This window comes from Anser brachyrhynchus (genome assembly GCF_964034855.1).
Source record: "Anser brachyrhynchus genome assembly, chromosome: 23".
Lineage (NCBI taxonomy): Eukaryota > Metazoa > Chordata > Aves > Anseriformes > Anatidae > Anser > Anser brachyrhynchus.
Genome location: NC_137716.1, coordinates 2,256,452 through 2,271,773, shown reverse-complemented (window position 1 = coordinate 2,271,773; position 15,322 = coordinate 2,256,452). Strand labels below are relative to the sequence as shown.

The 15,322-nt window shown below is 51.9% G+C and overlaps 1 protein-coding gene across 1 annotated transcript; it reads right to left on the bottom strand.

The window, feature by feature from the left end:
• Nucleotides 1–1,178: 1,178 nt before the first annotated feature.
• On the bottom strand, nt 1,179–14,436 carry LOC308181926 (hippocampus abundant transcript 1 protein-like). Its single transcript, XM_080565769.1, has 12 exons — nt 14,181–14,436; nt 12,213–12,308; nt 10,913–10,975; nt 9,650–9,777; nt 9,067–9,181; nt 8,280–8,498; nt 7,438–7,551; nt 7,044–7,115; nt 6,515–6,627; nt 6,241–6,338; nt 5,502–5,668; nt 1,179–5,414 (listed from the first exon to the last, which is right to left on the bottom strand). The coding sequence occupies exons 1-12, from the start codon at nt 14,262–14,264 to the stop codon at nt 5,205–5,207; spliced, it is 1,479 nt and encodes a 492-aa protein (XP_080421895.1). The 5' UTR covers nt 14,265–14,436; the 3' UTR covers nt 1,179–5,204.
• Nucleotides 14,437–15,322: the final 886 nt, after the last annotated feature.

Here is a 15,322-nt window from a genome sequence, read left to right as displayed (position 1 = left end):
GCAGGCTGAGGCACTTAGGGACTTCCAAGAAACAGGAAACTTTTAGGGTCAGTGCAAAGGGAACGATGACTTTCAAGAAACAGCTTGAACTTTCCTCCTGGATGCTGAGCACAAGCCAGGAGGACTCTCGCTGGGCAAGACTCGCCCGAGGCATTTTTCAGGAAACAAACTTCAAAACAGCTCCGCAGAGCGACAGACCGACGGCAGCGGGACGGGCGCTGGCCCCCAGCACAGGATACCATCGTGCCGCCGAGCCAGGGCGCAGCACGGGGCGCTGTCAGCACCTGCACTCGCCAACGCCTGATCCCAGGAAAAAAAAAAAGAAGAAAGAAGAGAGAAAGAAAAAAAAAGAAAAAGCTGTTTTGGATTCTAGGCTGTACTTGCAATATGCACGCCTTCCTTTTTCCACCAGTGCACTGATGCTGTGTCAAACTGAGGTCTGCCCCCCCCATAAAGGTAGGAAAAAAAAATTACAATAAGCTCAAAAGTCCAGAGGAAATAAATAGAAAAGGCAATATATTTTACAGCAGATGAATTGCATTTCCAGCTCATTACAGGATATCGGCCATCCAACAGCAGATCCCATCCAAGGTCTGACTGGGATTTGCTCATCCTTCTTGTGATTACATTGTCCACAGCGCTACTATCCTCAAGCACTGTAAAAAAAAAAAAAAAAAAAAAACCACCACCCCTTAAATGAGGAAGATAAGATCTAAATTAAGCCTGCCTGGAAATGAAGACAATGGGGTCTGGGATGCTAATAACTGCGTGCTGCGGCCCCCACCCTGGTCCCAGGGGTGCTCCCCTGGGAATCGCTCACGGCAGGAGCCAGGGACGGACGCTGCGCACAGGGCAGGAGGCGAGGGCTGGACGCTGAGCGCTGGGCTGCAGGCAGCCCTCGGGGCTCGCACAAACCTGAGAGCAAGCCCCCGCCTGCCAAAGGCAACAGCCCCAGCCCTGACTGCACTTGTGGAGCGTTTTCCTCCCCACTCCACATCCCGAAGAGGGCCCTGTACTGCAAATATTGCCTGCACGTGCTGCCTGGAAGACTCTTGGGTTTTGCTCGCGCCCGCGGTGAGATGAGCAGCGGGGTCGTGGCTCAGAAGCACGAGGCTGACTTGAACAGCCGCCTGGTAACACCGGCAGGGGAAACCGATCAGAACAGAGAGCTTCAACACAACAGGAAAGAAGCAGTTTAATAAATAATCCGTCGGAGGGAGAGATTAGCCAGTTCTAAACACAATTTGAACTCAAATAAATACATTTCATTGTTAGCTTAAAAAAGATACAGAAACGCACGCAATAGTAAACAAACTTCAGAGAGAGCCATTCTTCAGTGAACGCGGGCTTGCCACATGCCCCCACTGTATAAAGATGATAAAACGTTAGCAGCCATTCAAGTGCAAAGAAAAGAATAAAAACAAGTAAAAAGTTACTAATTTGCAAAAGTAATGGCAGAAGGGAAAGCAATGGTTTAATGCGTTCAGTTTGTTTAATGCAACAAGATCAATTTTTAAACTCCCTTGAGCTGCTGCCATTAGCAGTGGAGCTGCAGAGGAAGGGCAATTAAGCCCATTTTTGCCCTGTGTTTGGGGCATTGCTGTTACTGACCTGAATTTCAGCTCACTGCAGCCCAAGTCTGGGGTACCGACGACGAACAGCCAGGCTCAGGCGTTACACTGCAGATCAAGGGGATTTTCAGAAAAGGCCCTTAAAAAAGTTGCGTTTTCGTATAAAGTAACAAAACTTGGCAATGCTAGCTGAGCGCTCTGTACAGGTTTTCCAGTCTCCCCGCGTGACGCTGCAGAATTACCAGCCCTTCAGAATTAGAGAGATTCTTCATTCGGGTCCAGTAACTTCAGCTCTGCCACAGCTTGGCCCAAGTCCTTCTCTCACACTCACAAGGCAGAATGGTGGGTCACGTCCCTACGCCTAACGGGGAGAGGAGTTGCGTGGGGCTAAGGGGCCCCCACCAAACAAAGGGAAAGGAACTCCAGAAACGCGGAAACAAATCCCTGCCCACTTCCAGCGCCCATGCAAGTGACATCTCTAGGGAAGGCGAGCAGCCCCGCTGCCACGGGCAGCCCCGTCTCCAGCGCAGGTGCTCAGCACCGTGGGCTCTGGGGGCTCAGGAGGACGCAGCTTCTCCCGCGCGAGCCGGCCCTGTGCTGCCCCAGCACGAGTCACCTCCACGCCGCTACCTGCCCTGCAGCGTGACTACGTGACGCAGTCCCTTCCGCACTCCTTCTGCGCTGCGGAGGCGCACCAGGGCAGACGGGGCAGGTGAGGAGACCTCCTCAGAGGTGGAGCCTCTCCAACAGCCAGCCTGCAGCCAAGAGACGCCTCGGGAACCTGCAGCATCTTCTGGCCCCAGGCTGGGGGGCTGCAGAAGCGTCCCAGAACACCTCAGGCCAGCTACTCATGTGCTGAGGACGTCAGCGCCGCTGGGAACTCCAACATCTCGTCGTGACAGAAGAGGACCAAGGAGCGGAGCTCGCCCGGTCTGTTCTGCTGCTTGAAGGGAGCGAGAGCTGAGGCGCTGCCGGCAGCAGCAGCGGTGACAAAGGGAATGAGATTAGAAATGCATCTGTCTCGATAAACTATTAAATAAAGGAAAGGACTTTTAAAAATATATATCTATATACCTTATAATATATAAATTATGCTCGTCTTTTTTGTAACGTTCCACTATATTTTACCCGTGAAGCTGAGTGCCTCAGTGTGCATGAGGTAACTATTCAGTGTTTCATTTCACTTCGTTTGCGTGTGAGGGACAAAACTACTTCAGTTCATTTTAATACAGTGCAAATAAATGAATGGCCAGATTTACTCGGTGAAACTCCAGCCTAAAAAAGCTGTTTCTGTGAGCAATAGAGGTGGGACTGTTGCCTAGTTCATGTGACTGGGTGTTCTTTGGGAAAGGAGTCTGCTGTGCACACGCAGTGCAGCCCATCCCAGTTAGCTCTGGAGATGTGGGGCATCACCACAACGAGCTGGAGAACACCGCAATCCCCACCACGCACTGAGACCTCCTGCTAGCTCTATTCTCCAGCCCCAGAAATAGATCCACGTAAGCAAACCCTCATGTCCGAGGGAGCTGCTCTCTGCACGGCCATAACCTACTCTTACCGTTCTGATTACAGGATCTGGGTACCAGCCAAAGTTAGCGATAAACAAAACATGAATTGCTTCACTTAAACGTCCACCTCCAATGACTAACTGGTCCAGACAATTGGTACGCAGACAACACGCTATTAATTCAGCCCAGTCCAGGCAAGCAGGGATTCTACACTGTGAGTATCTGACAGGCTTTTAAGGGACATACACGAAAATTGCAGATCTCCATCTGCCCAAGGCCGGCAGTAACAGGCTCCCTCTGACAAGCTCACAGAAGAGGTCAGAAGCTGAGAACACCCCGGAGCTCGTGTGCCCTGTACATTCTTGGGGCAGGCAGCCCAGCAGAAGGGAACTAATAGCGCTGGTCCCCACACTCGTGCCTGCTGTGGCTGAGGGCATTGAGATCTTCAGGGTTATCCGGCTGCCATTTTTCATTAAATCCAGAGGCAAATGGCATTTGTAGTCAGTCCTGCACAGGCACAGCACCGGCCACAATCGCCCATTTGCAAAGAACCAAGACATGAAGTCAGTGCTTCCTTTTGGCCTTTCTCCTTTAAATTACCTGTCCTGAACCTACAGAGAATCGATCCCCACCAGAGAACTTGGCAGCTGCTACACATATCGCACGATGAGACAGGACTATTTTTGGCCACTGTACCCTCAATTCCCTTAGCAACTAATTTCTTAAGTGTTCCCAGTTTGGCCTTTACCTCCCCAATGACTGCTCAATGCCATTACTTCTGATCTCACTCAAACGAGAACAACTGTTTCCTGCCCACTTCAGTATCTCTGTGCATCTATAAACAACCAAAGTTTCCCTATACATTTGCCTTAGCTCCCTCCGTACCACTCAAGTTCAAGTATCTGCTGCTCTTTCTAAACTGAGCTGAACCCTGCAGCAGAGGTTGCAATTTCATTTTTCAACAAAATGCAAGCCTTCAGAGCAGGCTCAAAAATGCTACGTGGAATCCAAACCTGCAAATTCAAATCAATTGCAATCATCGCCAGGCTCTTTTGGACCGAGAAAAACAAACCACACTCATTATGTAATATCAAGATGGCAAGAGTCTGGAGGAAAAAAAAAAAAAATCAACGTGCTTTAAAAAAAGTGCTCAACAGCTACTTCCCTGACCTTTCTCTCAGGAAGCCACGCTTTAACAAAGTGCTTAGCAGAGTTTGCTTGTTCCTCCAACCTTTCAAAGAACTATTTTCTAAACAACCTTTCCAGTTCCACAAAAAGGTTTCCAAAAAATCCTTCTACCTACGCCTCCGGAGGTAGCGACAGACAAATGTTACAGCACTAACAAAAACCAAACCAAGCGAACCCACCAACCAGAAATACAAACGTTGCTGACCATCTAAGCATTTGTAATTCATAAAATTGCCTCTATCATCTGCCCCTTCTCCCTTGTGAACTAAGAACAGAACCAATTTCTTGTCTAAGCATCGCTTGGACCAGAACGGACAAACTCAACACATCCTCAAGGAGCGAGGATCTACTTGCAGGTGTTGGCTACGCTGTCTTTCTTCACACATGCACACAGTTTTTACTGGTGTATTATCAGAGCATGGGCTGCTTATACTGCGTAACAGCTTCCAAGCCTCTCCCGTGCTGAGGTTAGCCAGCTCGGCTGTGATGGGATCAGCAGCAAGTACCAGTTACATAAGGGGACGGGGGCATGTAACAGATGCCTTGTTTTATTCTGGCTGGCACATGAGTTAGTTCACATTAGAACAAAGACAATGCTAGCTCCTTAATTTTTCACTGGCGAGCTGAGTATTTGGCAGGTCACACCGTGAAGTTCAGTGTTCACGACAAGGGCAGGTTTGCTTTAAACAGCTATCCCTTCATGCGGAGCAGTTCAGCATCTCCCCTTTCCATCCGCACCAGATGATACAATTCCGTTTTTGCACCAGCTGGGTATATTTGGCTTGAAGGGAAACCCTTTCCCTTCTCATGAGCTGTTAGTGGTACAGTCTGTTACCTCGTTTCTTCTCGCCTCCCACCCTCTCTCCCCAGGCCCCAACCGGCTAAGTCCATCCTCGATCTGGAGTTGAGACGCAAGCCAGGTCCTCCTCTCCCAACCTCATACGCTGCTGTCCTCCAGCAGGGGCTCCTTGCCATCCGAGCCTCCAGCCTGCGGGCTGTGGGCATGGGTCTGGGCACCGTTACTGTGTTTCTTGTGGCTGCCTGATCTCAGTGCAAGGTTGTGTTCCGGGATGAACAAGGCCACCAGGAGCGACAGTAGGACAGAACAGGCTCCAAACAGGAAAGGAGGCCCTGGGATAATGCTGCTCTGTAGGGCAAAACAGAGAAACGATTAATGCTTAAAGCAAGGACAGAAGCAGCCCAACAAACCAAATGATAGAGCTGAACCGGTTACCTCATCCGTCGGGTTGGCCATGTTAGGTTTGGAGGCCTTACCCAAAGTTTCCACCTCAGCCATTTCATTCAGCTCAACATGGAAGAGATAGAAGACAAAGCCATAGAGAGCTGGCCCCAGGCCATTACACAGACCCCGAATTCCAGTGATCATCCCCTGCACTACACCTGGGGACAGAGCGAGGGAAAAAAACAGATTTGCCTCCAGCTTTCTGAAGATACTTGTTTTATTTAAGGGTGTTTACATACTTAAAGACAGTACCAAACATTCAGGTCTAGATTGTCACACACACTACAGATGAAGTGGTGAGCTGGCAATTAGTTTAGCACGATACCAGGTTTTACAAAAAATAAGTAATGCTGTGCTTGTTACTTTCTACAATAAAACAAACATGGGCACATCAGCAAGAACTTCTAGCTGAGTTGGAGTTTAACACAGCCGGGCTGGAGGACTCAGGGTCAAAATGCGAAGCAGGTAAATGATCAAACAGCAGTCTCCTCCCTACCCCTGCCAGGCGACCCTGAACATCTACATGCATAAGTTAAGAATTCCTTCCCAAAGCACCAGCTACAGCCAAAGACAAGGCAGTGTCATTGCCACCAAGTATATAGAAATAGTCTACAGCTGGCACAAACATTACTGCCTGCCCCTCCGCCACCGATGCCAAGAAGTAGAACACTTGTGATCTGAAGTGCTGCTGGGATGAGCTTGCCCGTTAGACAAATCATCAGTTACTTACCCTGTTGGTCAGGGTCTGCATTCCTAGACACCATGGCACTGATGGCCGGGAAGGTGATGCTGGACATGGCAGCCACGGCCCCTGCTGCCCACATCATCCTTGGAGAGAAAGAGGCAGCAGTCAGGAGGCAGGCTGCCAACGAGCAGCTGCAGACCAGCACCGCACGCGAAGCAGCATCTCCCTCTGGCGGGGGACAGGGACCTGTCACAGAGCCATGGAGGCACCGAGGGAGAAACCCGCACACGCCAGTAAACAAACGTTGGCAAACGCTTACCAAGGCTGTGATCCGAAGCCATACCAGGCAAGCTGCAGGATCTGGAAGCCTAGTCCCAGTAGGATGGTGTTTTTATTTCCTATCGAACGCATGAGAATTCCCAACACTACTGTCTGGAAGCAAAAGAAAAATAGGTGCTTTCAAAGTAAGTGCAGAGAGATGACAACGCTGGAAGACAAGAGGACGGGAATCAAGGAACTCGTGCTGCCATCTATCATGCACGCGCACTCCTCCGTTCCAACAACATCGTGATAGAAACCAGCCCAGTCCTTTTTATGGCAGTCAGAGCGCAATCTATGGAGTTTTACAGAGCAATGCAGGGCCACTTCACAGTTCACCACAGTTCGGTATTCAGCAACAACAGCTACGTCCAAAAGACAAGAACAGAGGGACCGCAGGTACCTGTGCGTGGCACTGGTGATGCCTGTGTGGCCAGAGGGACTTTGAGAAGCCACCCGCGCCCATTATCAGAAGCTTCAGACACTCTCACAACCAGACTGTTAGAGCACAGACAGACATTGCTTCTCACCTGAGCCAGTATAGAGAGAATTCCAACTACACCAATAAAGGCTGCCACAGTCTCAGAGGAAAAACCAATGACCTGTAAAAGGGCCAAAAAGGGACTTTTCAGGCAAGAGATTTGTACCATGCAACAGAAGCCATTCCACCAATGTCACTAACATTTATTGACATGGCTTATCAGATTAAACATTAAACAACTGTACGTTCCATTACCTCACTGGAATAAAATGCCTACAAAGTGGTCACATTTTTTAGGAAAGCTAGAACATGTCACTATTAATTATGGTTTCAGCTTTACCAAGCTATTTGCCAAGACTAGGTTCTTGTGTACATGCAGCTCAGACAATACTTCTAGGCCAGGTTTCTGCATTCAGAGCCTTCCCTTATCGCAAGGGACTGACCTGTCGCAGGTACAGGAAAAAACTGGAGTACTGGCCAGCTTCAGGAAGGTAGGAGAGAAAGACGGTGATACAGATGAGCAGCACTGTAGAATCCTGACCCACTTTCCTCAAGGACTATAGAAAAGGGGAGAAAAAAAGTTAAAACCATTACATATTTTCCAGGTACAGAGAAAGCAAAAGTGTTTAAGCTACCATCTTATATCCAAGAAGTAAACGCTTGAACGAGACCAGACCTGCTCGTTTAGAAGAGCCCCCCATAAACACCTTGTGCTCATAAACAGCAAAGATTGCCCAGCATTTCAGGTGAATATGTGAACACTGTCACAACACACTAGACCAGATATTAAAATTACATCAACCTACACCCCGGAACGAGGAATTTTTACCTTTCAATTTCTTAGATACATAGTCAAGTACTTTTGATCACCATTTTTTCCTCCCTCAGACTGCCACCATAATCTTCCAAGCAAGCAGAGGTGAGGTGAAACTGCAAAGTTCATCATCATTAGCAAGGGTCCGAAAAAGCCAGGAACACACAAGACTTCTCCTGACACAATCCTACTACTGAGTAAAAGAACTTGTATTCAAAACATTGGCGCATTTCCACCAAGAAATGCTCTTGCTTTAGGACTTCTGGAGCTGCTGTTAGATGTTCTGTAGCTACATTAGGTCAGGTAGAAGCTGCTACACAACTTTAGACGTGTGCAATTTAACTCTGTCAAGGGTGCAGAGTGTTTGCCTTCACCTTTTGTGGAATTCATCTTTCATTTGAGAGAAATAGCAGAACTAAAGCACCTACAAATATTACCAGAGTGCAGAAATTCAGCAGCAAGACTACTTACAGCAAATGGGTCTGCTTGTTCCCAAGAGATTGGAGCTCCCCAGGAGACTGGGCGCATCTCTTCTGGCAGGGATTCTGGCACAGCCAGTAGGATGAAACCAATATCCAGCAAAGCAACACCTGAAGCCAGCACAACCACCAGGGTATCACCATAGGCTTGGGAAAGGTATGCGCCGATGGCTGGGCTCGTGACCAGACTAGCAGCAAACGTGGCTGACACCTGGAAGCATAAAAAATTATTACAGCCTGTTCTTAGTAGAGCCTATTTGCTCCTCCACAGTAACCCGAGGGTTTTAATTTTGGCATCTTTGATGGAGATAATCTAGGTGGACCGGGACTCCTGTACACAGGAAGACGGCACGTTCTCTTGGTGCAATCTAGGGTAAGTTCTAGCAAAGGGCAATTAAAGCTAACCTAACAATTCATATCCAGTACTTTCAATAGCCCTACAGGAAGGGCACGATCACAGGCTGCTGGTACACATGCTGGCATCGCAGCCTGACCTCTTCAGTGGTGCAAAGAAGCTGACAGACCAGGTTGGTTTAAAGGCCAGGCAACGATATGACTAGGACTCAGATCTCGGAGGAATTAGCTCACTCTCTCAGTGCTCAGTCACAGAGAAATGAGAACAGGGAGACTGTATTATTAGTGAAGTGCATATCATCTTGTAGCAGATACTGTGCTCAGGCTTGTTGTCGGTAAGTATCCCAGCCTAGTTTTATACCGCTCCTAACCGCAAAGCCCCAGGTGTTTCCTTCAAGAGACAAGCCCGTTGTTTAGCCCCTTACCAAGCCATACGCCGTGCTGCGCTCATGCTCCTGTGTGATATCAGCAACGTAGGCAAAAATCACAGAAAACGTGACAGCAAAGACTCCAGACATGGAAATGACAGCAAAATACCACCTGAAAGAGACGTTACCGAAGGCAAAGTTAGAGACCAAACACCCGATGGAGTCTACACCCGCCTCTCCCGTATTCTTCCTTCAGTCCATCCTATTTCATTGCATCACAAAGCCTTCAGCAACACTGAGCTTCAGTCTCGCAGCCTATGAAGTTTTATGGCCTATTTTCCTCTTATTTTATGGCACGGCTCAGGAAGGAAACATTCCTTGATAGTGATAACACACCCATTAGGAGAACAGACAGCAGGTGAGGTAAGAAAGACTTTCTTCCTGAAACCGAACCCTCTGGTGGAACTGGGCACGTGAATCCTTCTCCAGGCTGAGGAAAGGGGACGTGCCCAGGCTCCTTCTCCACGGGACAGACACTTCCATCTCATCCCCAAATGCAACACCAGCAAATCCTCCATCATTCAGCTTCACACTCTCGCTTCTTCTAAGAACCTCTCGGTTGTAACAAGAGCAAACTCACCATGGACTGATCTTCATAAGGGGAATTGGCGCACATGTAAAGAAGACAGTGAGGAGGAGGAAGGATTTCCTGCCCCAGACATCAGAGAGAGCACCAATCAGTGGGGCACTTAGAAAAGAAAGCAAACCCTAAAAAAAGAGACAGAATGACAGAGAGAAACCCCCTAGTCAAATTCCGATTGTTGACAGCAAGAGCTTTTGAAGATTTCATCTGGAGATACAAATAAGAGGAGACAATCCATTCCCATTTTCTACAAGCAGGCAACGTTACCAAAACTAACAGTTCATTAAACTGCTCGCATCCTTCTAATGAGAAAAAACTCCTCGATCAGGTAGAGGCTGCTAAATACCCCAATCACTTCCCGCTCTCTGCAGCTGCTCAGCCTGCAGCTGTGGTCTTCCCATGCACACTTGTGCAGCAGGGAGTCACCCTGCCAGTACCTAAAAAGATGCTGGCACAGCTCCATCACATTAACATCTGCTACGGTTCTACAGAAAGCTTTTTCTCATAGCTGGAGATAAGACAGACCTGGCCAAGGCCATTAAGCACAAATAAAATTGTTCAATGCCTTTCAACGTCTTTCAGACCTGAAACAGGCAGGGAAGAGCCTTTACGTGTATCAGGACGTGCCAAACTCACATCTAAGCAAACCTCTCCGAAGCCATTTTTGAGATCATTTTGCCTGAACCAGGACCCAGAAACCTGTCTTGCCATGCTCCTGAGTCAGAACGCGTGGCTACTGCTTGTTCACGGCGGTTGCCTTGAATTCTGCTCTGGGAATGCCTGCCTAGTTCAAACCACCATGTCCACCTACCGTACCACAGCATACTCCTGCTTCGCTTGCAGAGAGCCCAGTGAGGCCAGCTTAGTTCAGCTTCTATTAACCAGTCAGTTCAGATGTCATTGATTTTTGTTTTGTGATTCTCCCCAGTACAAGGCTGATCTCATGCTGATTTAGAATATTTTCAGCTGAAACACACAGCTGCTATAGTCCCAAACCCACACTAACAGCACACTTAATGCTGTAAGATCAGCTACACGAGCTACCCAATTTTTATGCTCTATCAACTCTTCGTTTTCCATTAGGATTGGCATTGAACAATCCACACTGAAATATGTACATCAAACACTGGTTGACATCAGCAAATGACACAGATTATAATGACCTGTCCCTCCTCGCATTCATCTCAGACTACATGCGAGCCCAAGCACTGGTTAGACTTCATTACAGGTGTCTGTAATAGCAGAAGGAAAATTCTTTACCTTGACTCCATGAATCAGGCCATTCATCAGGAACGTATGCTGAGGAAAAGTCTGGTGCAAGACCTAGGGGTGAGAAAAAAAAAAAAGAGCAAGCTGGCAACTTTTGCAAGGTACCTACCCACTTCTGCAGGCACCTGACAGCCAGAAGCCTGTAAGAGAACAGCAAGGAGCACCCTACTGCCGCACCTCCACGTGGAGCTCTACCTCACCTCTCTGGTCTGTAAAGTATTCCAGATCGCTTGGGCAAAGCTAAGATTATTTGAAACATCCCTTTCTCTATCCCTGTTCCATCGGATTTCCCACTGTTTACTTCATATGACCACAAAACTTTTCTGTTCTTCTCTCCCACTTTTGTACTACCTGTTTGATTTACATTTTACACTACTAAGCTACCATTAGCTATCTCTAAACATATACATCTCTTTACATAAGCAACAGAGACTCCTTTTGTGTAGTTACCCAGGTATCAGAGGTCAGTTTAAAAACGTGCACGGCACATTAGACTTGAACACGAGCTGCCGTACCACCAGCAGAAAACAAATTCAAAAAGCTGAGAATTTTTCCTGAAGTTGCCCACTCGGAAGTTTCCAGCTTCTTAACCAAAGCCTGGGACCTGCGATGGGACTTCACGCCTCTTTGCTAAAACCATCCCCCTGTGCTGAACTGCAGAGTTGCCTTTGCTTGCCTGTGCTAATCACAACTGTTAAGTCCTGAGCGAGTCAGTGATGGGACCTCACGGAGGGAGCACGACCTGATGTGGCCGGTAACTGCAGGGAAATCATCTCTGTGCTTCAACAGCCCGGACTGTGGTGGTGGTGGTTCAACGAAAACCAGAGGTACGGGATGTGGAGTGCCAGTGTAGGGCAAAAGGTACAGTCTTTGGTTAAGAAGTCAAAGCCTCGCTCAGCTTCCTTTCATTAAGCTCCCACATGCACTTTTACTTTTTAAATACCTAAAAAAGTGATAAATAGCAGTACATTATAAGCAAGTGCTAGTAATTCCAGGATTTTCAGATCTGTCAGTCCTCCTTCATCGAAATCCTCCAAAAGCTTTCAAAAGTCAAACTCGTGCTTTACTCCAAGTTAAGCAGGAATAAACGAGGATAGAATTGCCCAGAACCATTAAGAAAAAAAAAAAAAAACACAACTATAACTTCAACAGGAAAAAAAGTCTGGTACAATCCACTACATCTTGATTTGTACTTCCTAACTCCAAAGGCCTACATCCCTACCTTCACCCTCGGCATCCCAAGGCGAACTCATGCCAGCAAGAGGCAGCGCCCCCACGGAGACCCACTCACCGTTAGCATCGGAGTGGTCAGTAAGCCCCAGGCAAAGAACTCCAGGAAAATCACCACCACCGCATGGTACACGCTGGGCTCTCCGATCCCCTGTCGCTGCAAAACAAAGCTCATCATTAAAAAACGCACACGTCCTGGCCTGGGACTTGAGACGTGTGGTTGGACACTTAAATGCCAGCTCTGACCCAGGCTATCCTCGAGGTGATTCACTGCTGGCGAAGACAAACGCACGCTGCAGCCTCTCTCCTCTCCTTCTGGGCTCTACCAGTCCCTGCCTCTCCTACAAAGCCAACTGGTTTTGTGTTTTTTTTCCTTCCTCCCCGCCCCTCCTAAGGATTAGCATCTTTGATACCGCTGAGCTTTCCCTAAAGGTGACTGAACCCACCACCCTTTCATCCCTCCACCCGTGCGTATTTTGACAGCAGCATGCGCAAAGAGACTCCAGGAGTTTAGGAAGGCGTCCGGCACGGTGGGAAAGGCAAAGTCCTCGGATCAGTTAAAAACCAAATGAAAACAACGCAAAACCCCTCAAGGCCTCGTCTAACTTTCTTTCCTTAAAGATCTCACAGCACTTCTAGGGCAGCGCTTGTTCTCACTTCACCCAGCACCGGCTGCCCTGCAGCCGCGCAGGACACGCCTGCGAAGTCACAGGCTCGCAAGGAACACAAATCACCGAACAAAGCACCCAAGTTTCAGTTGAATTACATCGGGGAACTGCACGGACCAAACGTTCAGTAGCACAACGTGCTGCTCTACAGGAACCAATTCCTCGTGGTAGCACTGATGATTTGAACTCAACAAGAAGCGTGTCCTTGCCCTGATGCATAATTGATGAAACCACCCCAGCAATTCAGACAGCTCCCAGCGACTTGAAGAGTATCCAGGAGTTAAAAACAAACTTCCATCAGCCGCACAAATCTCAGACCCAAATGGATCTTGGCTCTGGTACGGCAAACCTCACGTCCAGGGGCATTTCCTCCAGGCCAAGGGAACGGACTTTTCCATTAACTTCCTCACAAGTGACTAACGCCTCTACGTTGTGCTCTTGATACAGGAATTATTTACGGCACCAGACCAAAGAAGCACCTTTACCGGCACCTTACCTCCTGCATTCACCACTGACAGATACCCAGGGGCAGGAACTGAAGGAACTCGGCACGTGAAGAGCAATCTCTCCCCCAGCCCAAACCCCCAGGTTCTGACAGACCCACGCCGCGTTTCAGAGAACCGATGCAGCCACCAGCTCGCTGGGAACCGAGAGAAGGCAGCGAGGGAAGGAAGCTGCTCTGCTGAGACGCCGCGTACGTGCACGGATTCCATTAGAACTGCCTCCCACGGACGGGCTGCCTAAGAAACAAGTCAACAGCTCTGGCACGAGCGGCTCCCTGCCCGGGGGGGGCCGGCCGTTAGCAGGAGCAGATCCCTAGCGGGGGGAGAAGAACCGGGGCGGCACGAGGCCGGCGATTAGGCACGGTGCCGTCACGCCCTTGCTCCACTGGCCTCAGGACCGCTCTGCAGAGGGGAGCGGAGCCCTCCTCCCCCCCTCACCGCCCCTCTCCGGCCCCTCCCGACCAAGCGCACGTTTCCCACGTTTCCGGCAGGGCAGCGACCGAACACCGGGCTGTGCAGGGGAAGGCGCGGACCGGGCCCAGCTCCGCCCGGTCCCAGCCGCCCGCCGCTGCCTCCTCCTCGCGGCGGTCCTCACACACGCGGGGCAGCTGCGCCCGCACCGAGCGGGCCCGGGGCTCCCGGAGCGGCCCGATGCGCCGGGCGGGGCGGGGGCAGCTCGCTCCGCTCGGGGCGCTACCGAGCACCGGCACCGGAGCACGCGGCCGCGGGCGGGCGGCCTCGGGGCCACGCCGGGGCCCGGCGGCAGGCGCAGAGCGGCCGCCCCGGGGCCGTGTGGCCGCCCCGGGGGCTCAGCGGCCCACCCCGGCCCCGGCCCCGGTCCCTGACCCCGCCACTCACGCCGGCCCCGTCGCGGATGACGATCTTCTTGGCCAGCAGCACGCTGCGGTTGAGCCGCTTCTTCTTCTTCTTCTCGCCGGTCATGGCGCCGCCGGGCCGCTGCCGTTACCCGGCCGCCGCGGCTGCCCCATCCTCCCCGCGGCGGGACGCGCCGGGACCGGCCGGGCCCCGCGGGGGGGCGGGGGGGGAGCTCCAGGCCCGGGGCTGGCGGCGGAGGGCGGTGGAGGCCGAGGGAGGCCCGGCCCGGCCCGGCCCGGCCCGGCCCGCAGGCCCCGCCCACCCCGCCCCGCGGCCGCGCCCCCGCCGCCCGCACGATGGCGGCGCCGAGCGCTTCCGACGTCCCGCCGCCGCGCGCCGCGCCCCCGCGTCCCATTGGCTGCTCGGCCCGCCGCCGGCCGGCCGATTGGCCAGGAGCGGCGGGGGGGCGGTGCCGTCCCGCCGGGGCTGTGACGCCGCGGCACCTGCCGAGGGGGCGGCGCGAGGCACGACGGGATGCGGCGGGCAGGGCCGCTGGGGGCCGCGGCGGGGCGCGGGGCATGCCGGGAGGTGTACCCCCCCCCCCGTGACAGCCGGCGGCCGCCATTTTACCTGGGGTCCCTGGGGCCAAGGGGAGAGCGGGGGGCGATGGCCTCGCGTTCCCTCCGCTCCCCGACAGGGAAACGAAACGGGGGCAGCTCCTGTCACGGCCCCTGCTGCCCGCCTTGTGGGACTCGGGGTCCCGCAGGGCCCGCCTCTCCCGGTGCCCCCCAGCTTGCACAACACACCGTGCCCGACACACCGTGCCCGACACACACCAGCCCTGCCCAACACACCAGCCCTGCACGGCTCTGGCCCTGCCCAGGGTCCCCGGCCGTGTGCCCCTCGTGCCCGTGCTGTCCGTGCTGTGCAGGCCCAGCCCATGCCCGTGGCTCGTTGCCCTGCGGGGCTGCAGACCCGTCCCTGAGCACGCCCAGCCCCGCTCCGTGTCGCGTGCACGCAGCCCTCGGAACCGCGTGCTTGGCGCTTGCACCCCTCCTGGGGTGGGGAAACATGGGGCTGCCTGCTCCTCGCCCTCTGTGTGCCCGATGCACGCCACAGAACAACCCCACGCAGGGGCCCTGCCCGCCGCGCAGGTGGGTGCCGCCACGGATCCCAGGCACTCG